General features: G+C 35.2%; 3 protein-coding genes across 5 annotated transcripts in view; all 3 read right to left on the bottom strand.

Moving 5' to 3' along the window:
• On the bottom strand, positions 829–5,199 carry LOC105162714 (NADH--cytochrome b5 reductase 1). Of its 2 annotated transcripts, XM_011080814.2 has the most exons (10): positions 5,117–5,199; positions 4,857–4,983; positions 4,366–4,507; positions 4,119–4,209; positions 3,935–4,012; positions 3,553–3,633; positions 3,314–3,403; positions 2,815–2,880; positions 1,527–1,613; positions 829–1,171 (listed from the first exon to the last, which is right to left on the bottom strand). In XM_011080814.2, the coding sequence occupies exons 2-10, from the start codon at positions 4,960–4,962 to the stop codon at positions 1,079–1,081; spliced, it is 834 nt and encodes a 277-aa protein (XP_011079116.1). In that variant the 5' UTR covers positions 4,963–4,983; positions 5,117–5,199; the 3' UTR covers positions 829–1,078. The 2 variants fall into 2 exon arrangements, with proteins under 2 accessions (XP_011079116.1, XP_020549727.1); XM_020694068.1 differs by lacking the exon at positions 5,117–5,199 and having other exon boundaries at positions 4,857–5,091.
• Positions 6,705–10,344, bottom strand: LOC105162797 (probable lysophospholipase BODYGUARD 4). Its single transcript, XM_020694069.1, is given in 5 exon segments — positions 6,705–7,138; positions 7,232–7,428; positions 7,723–8,075; positions 9,815–9,971; positions 9,974–10,344. Coding segments are annotated over 5 exon segments (1,368 nt in total). The 5' UTR covers positions 10,265–10,344; the 3' UTR covers positions 6,705–6,768.
• The window catches only part of LOC105162713 (zinc finger protein VAR3, chloroplastic), a 4,413-nt gene continuing 1,813 nt past the window's right edge, over positions 11,508–14,107 (bottom strand). The window contains exons 4-6 of one of the 2 annotated variants that reach the window (XM_011080812.2): positions 13,996–14,094; positions 13,064–13,437; positions 11,508–12,973 (exon numbers count right to left, since the gene is read on the bottom strand). In XM_011080812.2, the coding sequence (XP_011079114.1) occupies positions 11,688–12,973; positions 13,064–13,437; positions 13,996–14,094 (1,759 nt within the window). In that variant the 3' untranslated portion in view covers positions 11,508–11,687. Of the gene's footprint in view, positions 13,438–13,995; positions 14,095–14,107 lie in introns of both variants that reach the window. The other variant, XM_011080811.2, reaches the window with a different exon arrangement.

Below are 14,107 nucleotides of genomic sequence, written 5' to 3'. Positions count from 1 at the left end.
TAGATATATGTCAAATGTTGGGCTTTCTCACTAGAATGCTCTTAAATGATTACTTAGGTACTTGAACGATTCTGTGAATACTAGAATAAAATTTTCTAAATATTGGAAAATATTGTATACTTTTATTTTGCTGTCATTTTTCCTTTCCTTCAAGACATAAACCTCTTCTTAGCAAGTTTTAATGTTTTCTTTGAAGAGTGCAAATATGCAGTGCTGTTTTTTTTAGGCTAATAATCTTCACTCACAAACAATCTTCATGCGTACTAATTATTGTCATTTTGCTTTTTCCCATGGTGAATTATATATGGTCTTGTGATGATGATGATTATTATTATGTCTTGATCAAATAGGTTTTTGTAATAACTTAACTTAAATGGTTTTTAATTTTTTTTTAAAAAATAAACTGAAAAAATATATCGTAATCTACAATTTATACTTTAAACTGTTCAAATTAGACTTATTTAAATTAAGAATTATAAACTTCTCATCGCCAACATTGGCAGTCTATCGGTAGAATTGTAATATTAAATTTTTCTCCTGACACTCTAATTTTGATATTTGAAATTTATCTTGACCTGTAATAATCATAGAAGCCAAAGCCACCAAATTTTCATGTACCATAACAAAATTCATCTCCACCCTCCTCTCATTAGGTACAAGGATGTTGAAGGGGTGTTTGTAAAATTTGTACTTTTGTAGTGACGAGTTGCAAAGAATGTTATAAGTTAAGCAATAGTAAAAAAAGTATTTAAAAATAGAAATTAAATAAATATTAAAAAAAAACAACTTAATACTTATAATTTTACGGATAAATTGCAAAACTTGATAAAATATTACTCTTAACTTTTAACTTAAATCAACAATATGCTGACAGCATTTATGTTATGCCCTTGTAAACACCTCATCAATCTCATAGTACAAATTTAAGGGGAAATGGGGTTATTATGATTGATGACAGTACAAATTTCTCTTCACAGTATTTCCATTGAAACTAAGAAAAAATTCCCAATGTTACAATGTGCAAATCAAGAACAGTTTTCTCCAGAAATGTAGAATAAAATTATGTCTTGGGGCAGAACTAGAATTGGAATTGCATCTCCGACGAGTATCCAAGTGCGTCCAGATGACCGGCCATCGCCTTGTTCATCGGAGGCGGACCACATCTCAGGATCTGCAAAGACCAAAAGTAACAAACTTAGGCCTTGTTTAGTTTCATTTTTCAGTTGTCCGATGACAGGAATGTTTGCCCAACACAAAATACAAAATTATACATACTAAAAACACAGAGAAATACATATACTCTCTCTCTCTCTCTCTCTCTCTCTCTCTCTCTCTCTACAAAATTATACATACTAAAAACACAGAGAAATACTCCCTCCCTCCCTCCCTCTCTCTCTCTCTCTCTCTCTCTCTCTCCTCTCCCCCCCCCTCCCCCCCCCCCCCCCTCCGAAAATAAAGAAAAATTCTTTAGTATTTGAAATTTCCTTTTTATCACATTTGCCAAATCAAGATAGCTTAGTATGAACCTGGATATCGGAGGCTGGTGCTGGGCAGTGAGCTTGAATCATTTCTTTTGAGATGAATCCAACGCCACCATCCCATATTTCAGGAGGCTACAAAAGTTGAAACAAGCATCCAATCATCGACGCACACAGGGAACAGGAACAAATTCATAGAGAGGCATCAAAGATATAATATGACTAACTTGAGACTTCAGTTAAAATATTTCTACTTGACCGGTTCAGATCCCTCACAGATAAAAAAGAGAAAGTGCCAAGAAATTCACCACTTCAGATGCTTTGTTCCACAATTATGCACTTATGCATGCAAATTATGAGTGCAGTGCTTATCTATGCTTCTGTATAGACTATAAACAAGAAGAAAAATGCCGTGCACATACCACAAACAATTCCACTGACATAGCTAACTACACTTTGTCTCCTCTTCATGGCCTAAGATTTTACTGCTTCGAGAGTATTCTTACCAAAACTTGTATATTGAAAGAGTTCTCGCTTATTTCAATGCATTGCACATATCATCTTCTCACTTATAGATTTTGTTTTCCTTTTTACCATTAAGAAGATGCGATCAGTTTTCCATGTCCCCAGTAGGATATAAGTGAAAGAAGCCGTTGCAGAGGTTCGTATTCATAAAAGCTTATGCTAAGTGAACTGGAGCTAGCTGGTTCATTCATGTGGAGCTCTTATGATTACAAGTCCCTCACCGTCCAATGCATTATTATAGTTATCAACTAAGGTAACTGTAAATGTGACATGCCGTAAATATCATATGCCCTTACTCTAAATCTCATTATCATCTTTATTATTGCAAGAAAAATTATAATATGAGATGCTAAAAATGGCTGCTGAAACCTGCTAGATTGGTCAGGAAACTAATGAACATGTAAATGGTGATAGAGGATATAATTGCTAGTGGAGAATTATCAAGAAAGTTCTGCACTTCGTGAAACAGGGAAAGGTACAGGGATAATTAAGATCTGATACATCTGAACGCCTCGAGTGCAAAAACCCAAGTAAGATTTTATTTAGTAGGTAGGACTTCTAACCATGTCATGCCTATACCAGGATTCAAAAGTATAGACATTTATGAATATTAAGTTTGTTTGCAGCCGTCATTGAGAAAAGGAAGAAAAGAAAAAAAAAAAAAAAAGAAAAAAGAAGACAAGAAGGCATACTAGTTCAATCATAAGAAGGCAATTAGATAGGATCATTACACGAAGAACAAGAGAATAACAAATCATATCCAAGTAAAAACTCAGTGCCTCACTAAATATAAATTCTACAGTGAACTTACTTGATTGAGTACATAGTAAACTTTGAATCTGTCAGGATAGTTTTTAGCAAGACTGTCCAATTCATCCTGCAACCAACAAACAAAACCATTCAGTCCAAACACACAAGTCAACATTGTCAAGTATTCCATCCCTTTACCACCTGATTCTTGTAACAAGAAGATTCCTCATATTAAGAATAGTAAGTCAATTAAATGAATCAGGCCCCTCTATTATTATTCTGCAACATTCAGATACTGATATTGCATCACCTCTACATCGGCTATAATTCACTATCTCATCAAAAGACATTGACTTTCACAGGGTGATTTTCCGTTGATACTTCTACTAGATAAGCTCCAGTCTAGAAACTCCTAGTCCAAATGCAATTGAGTGATAATATAATGAAAGTTTAGGGAGATTCGCAAAATCAAATTTAATTTCGTCCCAGGAAATCACGTTGACCATTTGTTCACATCCCCAGTCAAATGAAAGTCCAAACTGGCAAAAATAAGAGAATACCTTTAGCAGAATGTCATCGAACGTAACATTAGCATAAATCAGATGCACCTTTGTTTTGTCATTGGGGTTCTCAAGAATTGCTCTAGCAACCTATTCAGAAAACCAAGAAATAAATAAGAAAATATGTTAAATACATTTTGATTTATGAGAAATTCATAAATCGTAAAGATCAACAACCCATTGAGAAAAAATACATCTAAAGAAAACATATGGATGTTGACATATTGTTGAAAATAAACCTGGAACATTGGCGTAATTCCAGAACCTCCAGCAATCATCCCAAATGCTCTTACTTGGCCTGGCTGATACTTGAAGCGTCCCTAATAATATTAATGGGAAAAAAGTCCTCAAATAGGAACAAGTTTCAAGCATTGTAGAAAGAATCAATTTCATTGACAGGAAAAACTAAAATTGGGAAACACAGTTCAGCACAAAAAAATTAGATGAAAGAAAATGGAAACCCAAGCCAATCCAATAGTAATTTTTACTCTTCAACTTAGAGTTTCATGTCATATAGCCAACAACATTTTTCTTCTTTTATCTGTGTATTGAAGGATTCAGATAATAAAATCATCATCACCTTAAGGGTATATAAAAGAGGTACTAGGATGCAAGTAGTACCTTTGGTCCTTTCACAGCCAGATAATCACCTTCACGCATTTCTCTAAAATGATGGGACATTCTTCCTTGAGGATACATCTGCCGTCGTGTAAAACATCAGCACCAAACATAAATAAAGGGAAAAACTGTTACAATCATAGATCAAAATACACATAGAAATGAAAGACCTCCAAAGGTAATGCACCTTTATAACTAACTCAAAATATCCAACATCTGAATCTAAAGTAGTTGGAGTATATGGTTTGATGACATCTTCACCTTGACTATCCTTACCCCTGTGGCAGAAGACCATATCAGATATTAAGCAAAACTCATGCCAAATGTTTGTAGTCTAACAAAGATGGAAATTATAAGCCAGATACACCTACTTTTTTAGAAAAATAAAGAATCAGCATATATCTCGAGAATAAGAGTGAGTTAATAAAACTAACTTGCAGCTTATATGTTGTCCTATAGGAAGGCCCAACACAGAAGTGGGTGTAGGAAGAGCAAATTTGAACTTAGCCACATTATGACTGAGTTGTGTTTTTTTGACAAGCTTGAACTCCTTGAAATTCTCAGGATCCAAGCACACTGTCCACCAGAAAACATAGTAATTATAGAATATCAGAAACCTTAAGATCTCATCTTTAAGCAAGAGCTCATGTTGTCTCCCTCATAATTCTTCAGAAAAATCAACATGAGAAAACAAGAATCATATACCGGTCAAACCCCAAAATTATACAAGAAACTAGACAAAAGTCAATCTTTAAGCCAAATTAAGATCTACCCAGATGTAAAAACAGCGCCTTTAAGCTCCATGCAAGCTATCAGACAAAACCCAGAAAAAACGAATGCATCCACAGACAGAAACAAAGAAACACACACACAAAAGGCATGTATTTGCTTCAATGTAATAGATCACCACATAATTCTATCAAACCTTTGGGCTTCTTGGATGTCAACAAGACGTATGCAGCACCTACAGCAGCTAGACCAACGGCAACACCAACAACCAATTGGCCTTCAGATGTTGCCAAGAAATCCATTGTCCCAGAACACAAAAACACCTGAATTCTCAGACAGCAGAACAATACACCCACTGAGTCAGAAGGAAAATGCGTGAACTCTGTTGTCTGTATATTACTAAATTGGAAAGTAGGTAAGGAAAAAGATGGTTCAAACTTCAAATTCGTCGCCTACCGTTCACGTCACTGGCGGCCCCTGGTTTTACTTCTTGGTTCTTGTTTGCTCCAGACTCTGAATTTATTTTTTGGGGTTGCTATTTTTCGGTTTTTGCAGTTTACTCCATCTTAAGACTTCTCAACAATGATATATTGTTTGTATTTTTTGTTTAGAATATATGTTGCCAATAGAATTTTTGTCTTAAAATGGTTTCTTAATCAATGCTAGCAATAACAGCACACTCGATGCTCCAAAGGATGAATATTATTTTTATAAATTAATTGCATAACATGATAAAAACTAAGAATTATTATAATTATACTCCCAATTTATAATATAATATTACAATATTTTCATATTTTTTTTGTGTAATTAAAAGAACCACTTATGTCATTTTTCGTAAATACAGAAATTACTCCTAATAGTCAAAAATCAACGGTAGTTTGTAAATGTTGTTAATATTTTTGGAGATATATGTTTAATTTTTCGAAAAATATGAATTATTTGTATAAATAATATTAACGAATTTTTTATGTATGCACATATAATTTTCAAAAGTCATATATAAATTTGTTAAAAAAAATAATTAAAAAATATAAAATATAATTATCCGTAAAAATAATTAAAAATAGATTTGAGTTTGTGCCTAACCAAATTGTACTTTGTGCTGATATTTTAACTTCGAAAAGAGCCCAACTTTTCCCACAAGATTTACAATGCATTTTTGGTTCGGCAACGGCACGATGTATTGCACTTCTGGTTTTACAGTTTACGAACTTAGTATATAATATTTTTAGTTTCATATGATAAAACTATAGCATATTTAATTTCATAGTATATAAAATTGTAACATATTTGATTCTATATAATATAAAATTGTTTATATTTTGTGGGACTGAATGTGCCATAATTTTTATCCTATGGGACAAATGTATCAAATATTTATTTTATGGGACTAAAAATGCTATAATATTTTTATAGGACTAAATGTGCTAAGTATAAACTATGGAACCAAAAGTGCAACACATCCTATTATGTGAAACTAAAAGTGCAATTTTTTCCAAAAGATAGGAGAGTGAGAAATTACATGATAAATAGTAAATTTACAACTACCTCCCCTGAAGTTTAGTATAATTACGAATACCCATTGTTGTTCTAAAAATTACATACCCCTCAAATGAAAAATAATTATGTAACCCTTCAAACAAGCATTTTGGTCATTTCACTACAAAAAAATAAATGAAAACCTACAGAATGGGCTCGTTAATAGACAGACGTTAATATCAGGGAGTTATTTGTAATTTTTCAAATAATGAGAGTCATTTGTAATTATGACAAATCTCATGAAAGGTAGTTGTAATTTATGCTAAAATTCAATATTAAAAAATAAATAGTAAAGTAAAATTAAATGAGATACCAAAACTCATCTCCTTTAATAATAATAAAGTATATATAATAATATGAAACTAGTAACTCTCTAGTTCCAGTCCTTGTATCTAAGCAATTTTAATCTTTTTATTATAAAATAATACTGTATTTTGTATTTGATATTTATATGTTTTAAAAAAAATATTTTATACAAGTGTGTTGTATATATTAAAAAGAATACAAAATGCAATACTATTTTAAAATAGAATATTCAAACTAATGTAAAATTTCAGGCCTTATAATCACTTGTGCACTTCTTGCCCCACATGATCATCCACCTGCTCTGCAACATTCTTACCAGCTGATGCCCATAAACTCTCCAAATTCCTGGTGAAATCCTTAGCTCTACCTAAAATTACAGTGTTGTGATCGGCATTTGCTACAATCTCAAGCTCTGTTTCCGGAGCCTTCACCTTCATGTTGTGGCTGCACTCCATCGGCACGACTTGATCCTCAGTCCCCTGGACGACACGAATCTTTACTCCGGCAGCCCTCAAGATTTCCAAGTACTTGTCCAAGAATCTTGCTCCACCGCAGATGACATTATGCATTGTGTGCCAAGCCGAATGATGAGTGTGGCGAGTCAAATCCATGATCCGAAAATGAAGTTCCCTGAAAGAAAAACAAACGAGCAGAAAATGTTTGAATTTGGACGTAGTTTGCTTCTGCTGGTAATATGGGAAGAATGTGATGTCTAGTAGTTACCTTCTACCGGTGAGTAGCTTTAAGATGGACTCCCATGTTCTGTGGTTCCGGCATATAAGGAAACACACGCATCTGCCTAGGTGCTCGTACCATGACATGAAAGCTGAACCAAAGAGTAGTGGAGGCCATACTCGTCTTGTGGCGAGTTTATGAAGTGCTTGTAAGCTAGCATCCCCTTTTGAAGAAGAGAAGTAAGGCTGACATTTCAAGCACAGAAACAGGACGTTAGTGTAATTACTGACGAGCGATGGTATCTCGTCATCTTTTGAAGTTACAAGAACTTCCCATCGTCGTTTTTGTAAGAAAAAGAACCTTGCAGAACATTGATATCAGAGGTAATTCGTGATCAACTCAAAGAAAGACGCATAAGATGCAGCATAAACAGTTAATGTGAAGCCACACAAGAACGAATCAAGAACGAGGCTGATGATTTAGACAAGCACAATCAATAACAAACTTAGTCCTAGGTGTCTAAGTGGGAGGGGACTTACTGGAGCTGTCAAAGTTACGGATTTAACGGAGTCGGAGTACTTAGCGGCTAACGCCAGTGCAATCACACAACCCATGGAGTGTGCAACCAGGTGAAAGGATTTCACATGAAACGGAAGGATAACCGACTTCTCAATCATTTCTAGATGATCCCTTAGCGTATATAAACAATCCCTCGGCTTTGGACTTCTACCGAATCCCAATAGGTCTACTGCAAATAACTTGTAGTTTTGCTTAGAATACTCAGAGAGATTAGGGAATATGGTTTCTGTCCAGAGTGACGAAGATGAGAGGAAACCATGTATGAATATTACATTGTGCACGGTTGTTACTCCAGAACTGTTCTCCAGCCTGGCTGTCGATAAAAAACTCTACATGATCAGCAACCAGCTTCAATTTGTTCATTGACAAAATACATACACAATGCAAAAGTCTATATTTCTTAAGGTTTGCTCGAGAGAAACCACGTTACTAGTATCTACTTTTTATGTACTAAACTGAAGATGGATTACCATCAAATGGAACTTGTACAAGCCACTCTTCCTCATTTATTGAGCAATATCTCATAGCAACAGAGTCAACTAGCAGAAGAAAGGTTGAAATCTGAAATGTGAAGAATACAAGAAGATTCACAGATTACTCGTGGATTCAAATTCAAGAAATTGCCAAAAAATTAATAACGATTGTATGAGAAATGAGAAGTCCAGATTATTTCTATCCATCAAAAACCTGATGGCTCATAATTGTTACAGGTTAAATGTAAAATTCTTTGAGGTAGTAGCACGTAAGACCTTGCTCTTGCACCAAAATCAAGTTTTGATGAATTAAATACCAACTTAATCACAACGGCTAGTATGCAGCAGATATTAAGGCCCGTCCTACAGTTTCTGAATCACAAGGCAAAATGATGAAGCGGACTCCATAAGAAATTTTTTCGTGTTTGCATGAGCACTTTACTCTCATTACCATATACAGCTTCTTTTTACGACTACAAAGTCTGCAGACTAGTAATAATATTTGGAACTTTCCACAAGTGACCAAATCTCAATGCATGTGCAGAGAAAAATTAACAAATAAAACGAATTCAAAAGTGAACAACTAAACTAAACAAATGCTGGTTAACAAGTTTTGACTAAACCAACACATCAATTTTATGCATGACGTAGCACCACAGAATTTCTACACAGAACTAAATTAATTAACAAAGTCGAACAAACTAGCCTACCGTAAATCAGTTGATCCAAGATTTCAAACAGCACTTTGAACCACTAAGCAAAATAGGAGAACTGTAAAAAGAAAAAGAAAAGAGAAGGCTTGTATGTTATCGTTAAAGGCAATTGCGAAAATTTAAGACCTCTACTTAATAATCTAGTCAGGGTGCTACAACAGTATACAAACAAATTCTTAAAAAATTGTAGAGATTACAGATAAGAGCAGAGGATTATGATCTATAGTCAGAAGGTCCCAAGAAGAAAAGACATCAAGAAAGGCAGCACAAGGCAGGCATTGATGAAATAATTTCTCTATTTTAAATATCACCATCCTCTCATTTGATGATTAAGTAAAGGCTGGTTAAGAACCAAAGAATCCATTTTTTTCTTTTCTGGTTTAATGCAATTTATCCTCTGTATATTGCAAGTAACTTGCTTTATTTTAAAAAATACGTGAAGGTAAATTGTTGCGGTTTAAAAAACAAGGAGAGGTAAATTGCTAATTTCTTTTTTCAAAAGGGGTAATTAGCTCATTTGAATATCATGGGAGTTGTTTGCCCTTTTCTCATTTTTTTTCTTAACAAACAAAGCATATTAGGTTACATTCAGATAAATCCAAGAGGTTTGTAAATGTGGTCAAGATACATTCTCCTTTCTTAGTCTCTACACATATAAGAACTGTTGATGATCATCCCCTCGAGATTCTTTTCTTCTCTTTTTGGCTTTTAATTTATGAAACTTTAGAAACATAGCTCTGCAATGATTACTCAGAAGTCATAAATAGTCCAAGGCAGAAAAACGTAATCCATTTCATCACAAAATCAAAACTTGTTGCTGTAATTAATGTTGTCTCAAAAATTATGAGTTAGCAAAATTATCATACCTCTTTGTTGCTCTTTGACAACAACATGAAGCCTGGAATCACTTCCACTGCTCATCCAAGAAAGACAAGATTCACATCCACAATCAGACCACCTGCTCATCCTCTTCCCCACACGAAATCCGCCTTCTTTACTCCAAATTCTTGGTCTGAATCTCAGCATCTCCTAAACACGTTTTTCCTTCCACGAAGGCTCTCCGATGGCTCACACTCCCCATCAACTCCAACAGAATCTAAGCCCCTCTTTTCTTCTTCCTGAGCTCCTCCTCTTTCCATGCAGTAGCAAGACGGCGATGTTCCTTCCAAGAACTCATCAAAAGCCCTGAAGAACACGCACATTACAACGTCGATGATGTCGAGAATGAAGAACACGATTGCACTGGCAAGAGAAATCACGGTTTCTGAAATTCTTGAGAGCCATTTCCCCGGCAAGCGTGTAGCGGCTGTTGACATTTCCGTTATCCAACTGAGACTGAGACCAGAGGGACAGAACTGGAGAAACGGGTGGGAAAAGAGAATGCAAAGGTGGTGGTTTGAACACGTACATCTTTCACTCTTGTGGTGGAGTTATGTCGCACAAGAGAGCCTCTAAAAGACTAGGTTCATGCCATTCGGAAACCCAATCATTAAACATCTCAATTTTTAAATACAATTAGCTGTGGCACTCTAAAAATACGAAATTATATTTTTAAAATTTTTTTAAGAATTAGATTAATATTATTTTAAAATTTTAAAGTTATATTTTTAAATTTTTTTTAAAAAATTAGACTAACCCTTTATTCGGAACCACAATTTATACTTGATCCTTTTTTATGAGGATTTAAACGAAAATTATTAATATTTATAAAAAAACACATAAATTTTCAAATATATTATCTCTGATTCAGTATTTCCTTGTAATAATATTATACTTATGAATTGATAAATATAATGTTTATAAAGTCAAAATGATAATAAAATATTGCTCTCAAATTATAATCATTGGATAGAAAGTAGTCATAGACAAATAAAAAAACTATTCATCTTTTGATGTTTTTTTTTTAAAAATTTTACATATGGAGTGAAGTTAAAATTATTGTACTTCTGTTTTTCAAAAATATCTTATTCAAATACTTCATCTAGTACTTTAAGAAATATATATAACAATGATATTTATACCTTACCCTATGTATAAGAAGTAAAAAGAGTACAAAAAAATGATTATTTTTTCCATTCGTAAATGGTTAGCTTTTATCCAATAGTTATAATTCAAGAATAATGTTTTATTGCAATTACATTCTTTTAATTTTATATATATTACATTATCCCCTTGTAAGTTTAAAATATTACATGAAAATTTTAAATAAGAGATAAAATTATAAATTTATGTAATTTTTGTACCGATATCAACATTTTTCATCCAAATCCTAACAAAAAATGAATTAAATGAAATGAACAATTTTTTAAGGGGTATCATTGTTATTTCAAAAAAATTTTCTGAAAAAGTATAATTTCGTATTTTTTTTTAGAGAAAGTTTGAGTATAATTAACCTTATAAATAATTACAATATAATCATATAATTATAAATTTAATAATATCGGAGGTAATTTAACACGTACACGTAATAGGAACTCAAAACTATCCTACCCGAAATATATACTAGCCTTTTCTTGAGTTTCTTGATTAGAAAAGATAATAAAGGCTTTACCACATTCGGACATCAAAAGTGGAACTCAACTTTAGACAAATGGAATTTCCCTTTGATTCTTTATGACACTAACACTATGAGTAAACACTGCATTATGTTCTCTTACAGAAAATGAACGTACATCAAAGTTCCCAACATAAATTTTGTCGTACAAGCAGCGGTGAAATAAGCTGATGGTAGCTCAATGATCAGCTGTTGTCACTTTCCTTCTTCACAGAATCACTACTCACAATAGGAAGATTTCTTCTGTATTGCTGGGATGTCAGCCTCCTTTCAAGGGGTGTTTTTCTCTTGCTTACGACAAACCTGTTCACACCCTTCCGCATTGGCATTATCGAGGGGAAGTCTTCGTCTGGGATCTGGCTCAACTCAGAGATATCCTTTATCTGAGCTACTCGTTTGAACCACCTTTCAGCTTTGGCCTCTTCTGACATGTCCAAAGGATCAGGGTCCTCCTTCACAGCTGACCCCTCCAAGCTCTTTGTGGTCCAGCTACTTTGAACGTTCTCGTTTTTGGGTGGTTGGGATGAAACTCCTCTGGTTGGAGTGGTTCCACAAGGTCCATCATTTCCCGTATTACTGCTTATGGTAGGGGAAGTAATGGAGCTCTGGGAAGAGCTTCCAGCAGCAGGTGTTGCATTATCACCAGAGAACTGTGAAGTGGAGCTCACTGATTGGTTATGCGCTCTCGGGGGATTCCTTACCTCAGCCACAATTTCACTGGGAAGCGTGGCATTTGCTCGGCTCATTGGTTTATAATCGTTCCTTTGCACAGTACTTGTATCAGCAGTTCCATTCTTTAAGTCATCCAACTTATCAGTCTCTGCAGTTATGTTACTTGTAGAGGTCTTACCGACAGATTTTACTGGTGAATCTTGGCCGGTGGGCTGCTGTGTATCCTTTCTAGCAAAGTAGCCAGGAGGGAATGGAACAAAGGGTACAAAAGTAGTATTGTTTGCCTGCTCCATGGCAACCTGTCTTTTGTACTTTGGAGAAGTGAGTGAACGGTCTTTCTTCTTGCCAACCACAAACCGGTTTTCTCCCTTACGCATTGGCATAATCTCAGGGAAGTCCTCGTCTGAGACCGCACTTGGAAGATCTTTGACATTGTGCAGTTCTGCTATCCTCTTGAACCATCTTTCTGACTTTTCAGCTTGCTCTTTCTCTTTATTCTGGATATCAATTGGATGTGCTGAACTCTTTGGGGCCTGAAAATTCTGACCTGAACTCTGAGACTCACTGATCATGGTTGTTTGATTCCTGACCGCAGATGAGCCAGTTTCATGAAATTCTATAGGTACTTTCTTTCCATCATCCATCTCTGAAGTTTGATCTCTGCTAGAAAATGTGTCTGCAGGGAGAGGCACAAGAGGAACATGATTGGGGCTGCTGCTCCGTGAATATTGAAAATCTGAAGAACCTGACTGAGATGGTGAAGAGGAGAACTCTGTTATATTTTGTTCAGGAGTAATGCCTGCAGCATCGGTTTCAGAATCAGTGGATGAGTGGCCAAGAATATGGTCCAGACTACGGCTGATTGATGCATCTAGTCTAGAGTTTGTACCTTCGGGATTGCCACTGCTACTTGAGCTATTTTGATGCTGAGACTTGACAATCCGTCTATCCAATGGTGTCTTCCTCATGCTATCAACAAACCTATTATCTCCTTTCCTCAATGGCATGATTTCTGGAAAATCTTCATCAGAGGCTGCAGTATTGATATCAGTTGCATTATTCAGTTGGGAAATTTTACTAAACCAGCGTTGTGCCTTCTCTTCATTCTCTGCTAATCTGTTTTCCGTGTTGGACTTAGAAGCATAATCTCCGTTGTACCCAGAAACAGATTGAGGATTATTGATTTTAAACAATGGAGCACCAGGTCGTCGGCAGTCACATCTTAAGCAAGCCAAATTCCTTCCATAGTTAAAGAAATTGCATCTGCAACAAAATATATGGATGATCAATGCATGTCTCAGCAATTAGGTTTAATCGTTATAAAGTAGGGATGTAAACAAGTCAATCTCGACTTTGAGGCTTGGGCTTGAGTTTGACAGGCTTGATTTAAGGCTTGACCTTGAGCTCAAAGCACATTAATCAAGCCCAAGCTCAGGCTAGAGCTCGATTCTTGGCTTGTTCAAGATCAAGCTGACCTTGAGCTAAACAATAATTGCAAATATTCTTCCTGCAGTTTTGAAATGTAAAATGAAAATAAAGTCTTCTCCTTTCGGTCTTAATGGTGGACTTGGCTGGAGGCGTTGAGGTGCATGGCCAGAGGTTTTGTGGAACACAGCTTCAGGCAGGTGGAGATGTGGATCTGGTGTGGGTGGGCGGGATTTAGTGTAGCAAACTGTTTAAGTATATTACAAATATTAAAAAGCTAGTGAACTTCTATAACATCTATAATTTAGCTGTAGCTCGAAAAGTTTGACCGAGTTCAAACTAACTCTACCCCAAGCTCAAGCTGCGAGAGAGAAAAGAAAAGGAAAAATTGCTTACTGAGGGCACTCCCATTCCCTGCCAGTTAGCTGCCTCTTCGGTCTGGGTTCTTCACATTCAAGGCATTTCATGTTTCTTGCAAAGTTCATAAAGCTGCACCTGCCAACGGTAG

The sequence above is a fragment of the Sesamum indicum genome, linkage group LG5 (genome assembly GCF_000512975.1).
Source record: "Sesamum indicum cultivar Zhongzhi No. 13 linkage group LG5, S_indicum_v1.0, whole genome shotgun sequence".
Taxonomy (NCBI): domain Eukaryota; kingdom Viridiplantae; phylum Streptophyta; class Magnoliopsida; order Lamiales; family Pedaliaceae; genus Sesamum; species Sesamum indicum.
The sequence above is the reverse complement of the archived record's forward strand: the minus strand, read 5'-3'. Positions and strand labels throughout refer to the sequence as shown.

What these genes read in the sequence shown, in the direction of transcription:
- LOC105162714 (XM_011080814.2), bottom strand. Translation starts at nt 4,962, where the DNA reads ATGGATTTCTTGGCAACATCTGAAGGCCAATTGGTTGTTGGTGTTGCC. An exon ending in GGACAACATATAAGCTGCAA is followed by an intron (nt 4,210 to 4,365) that starts GTTAGTTTTATT and finishes CTTCTGCCACAG; the next exon opens with GGGTAAGGATAGTCAAGGTG. An exon ending in CACCAGCCTCCGATATCCAG is followed by an intron (nt 1,172 to 1,526) that starts GTTCATACTAAG and finishes TGGTCTTTGCAG; the next exon opens with ATCCTGAGATGTGGTCCGCC.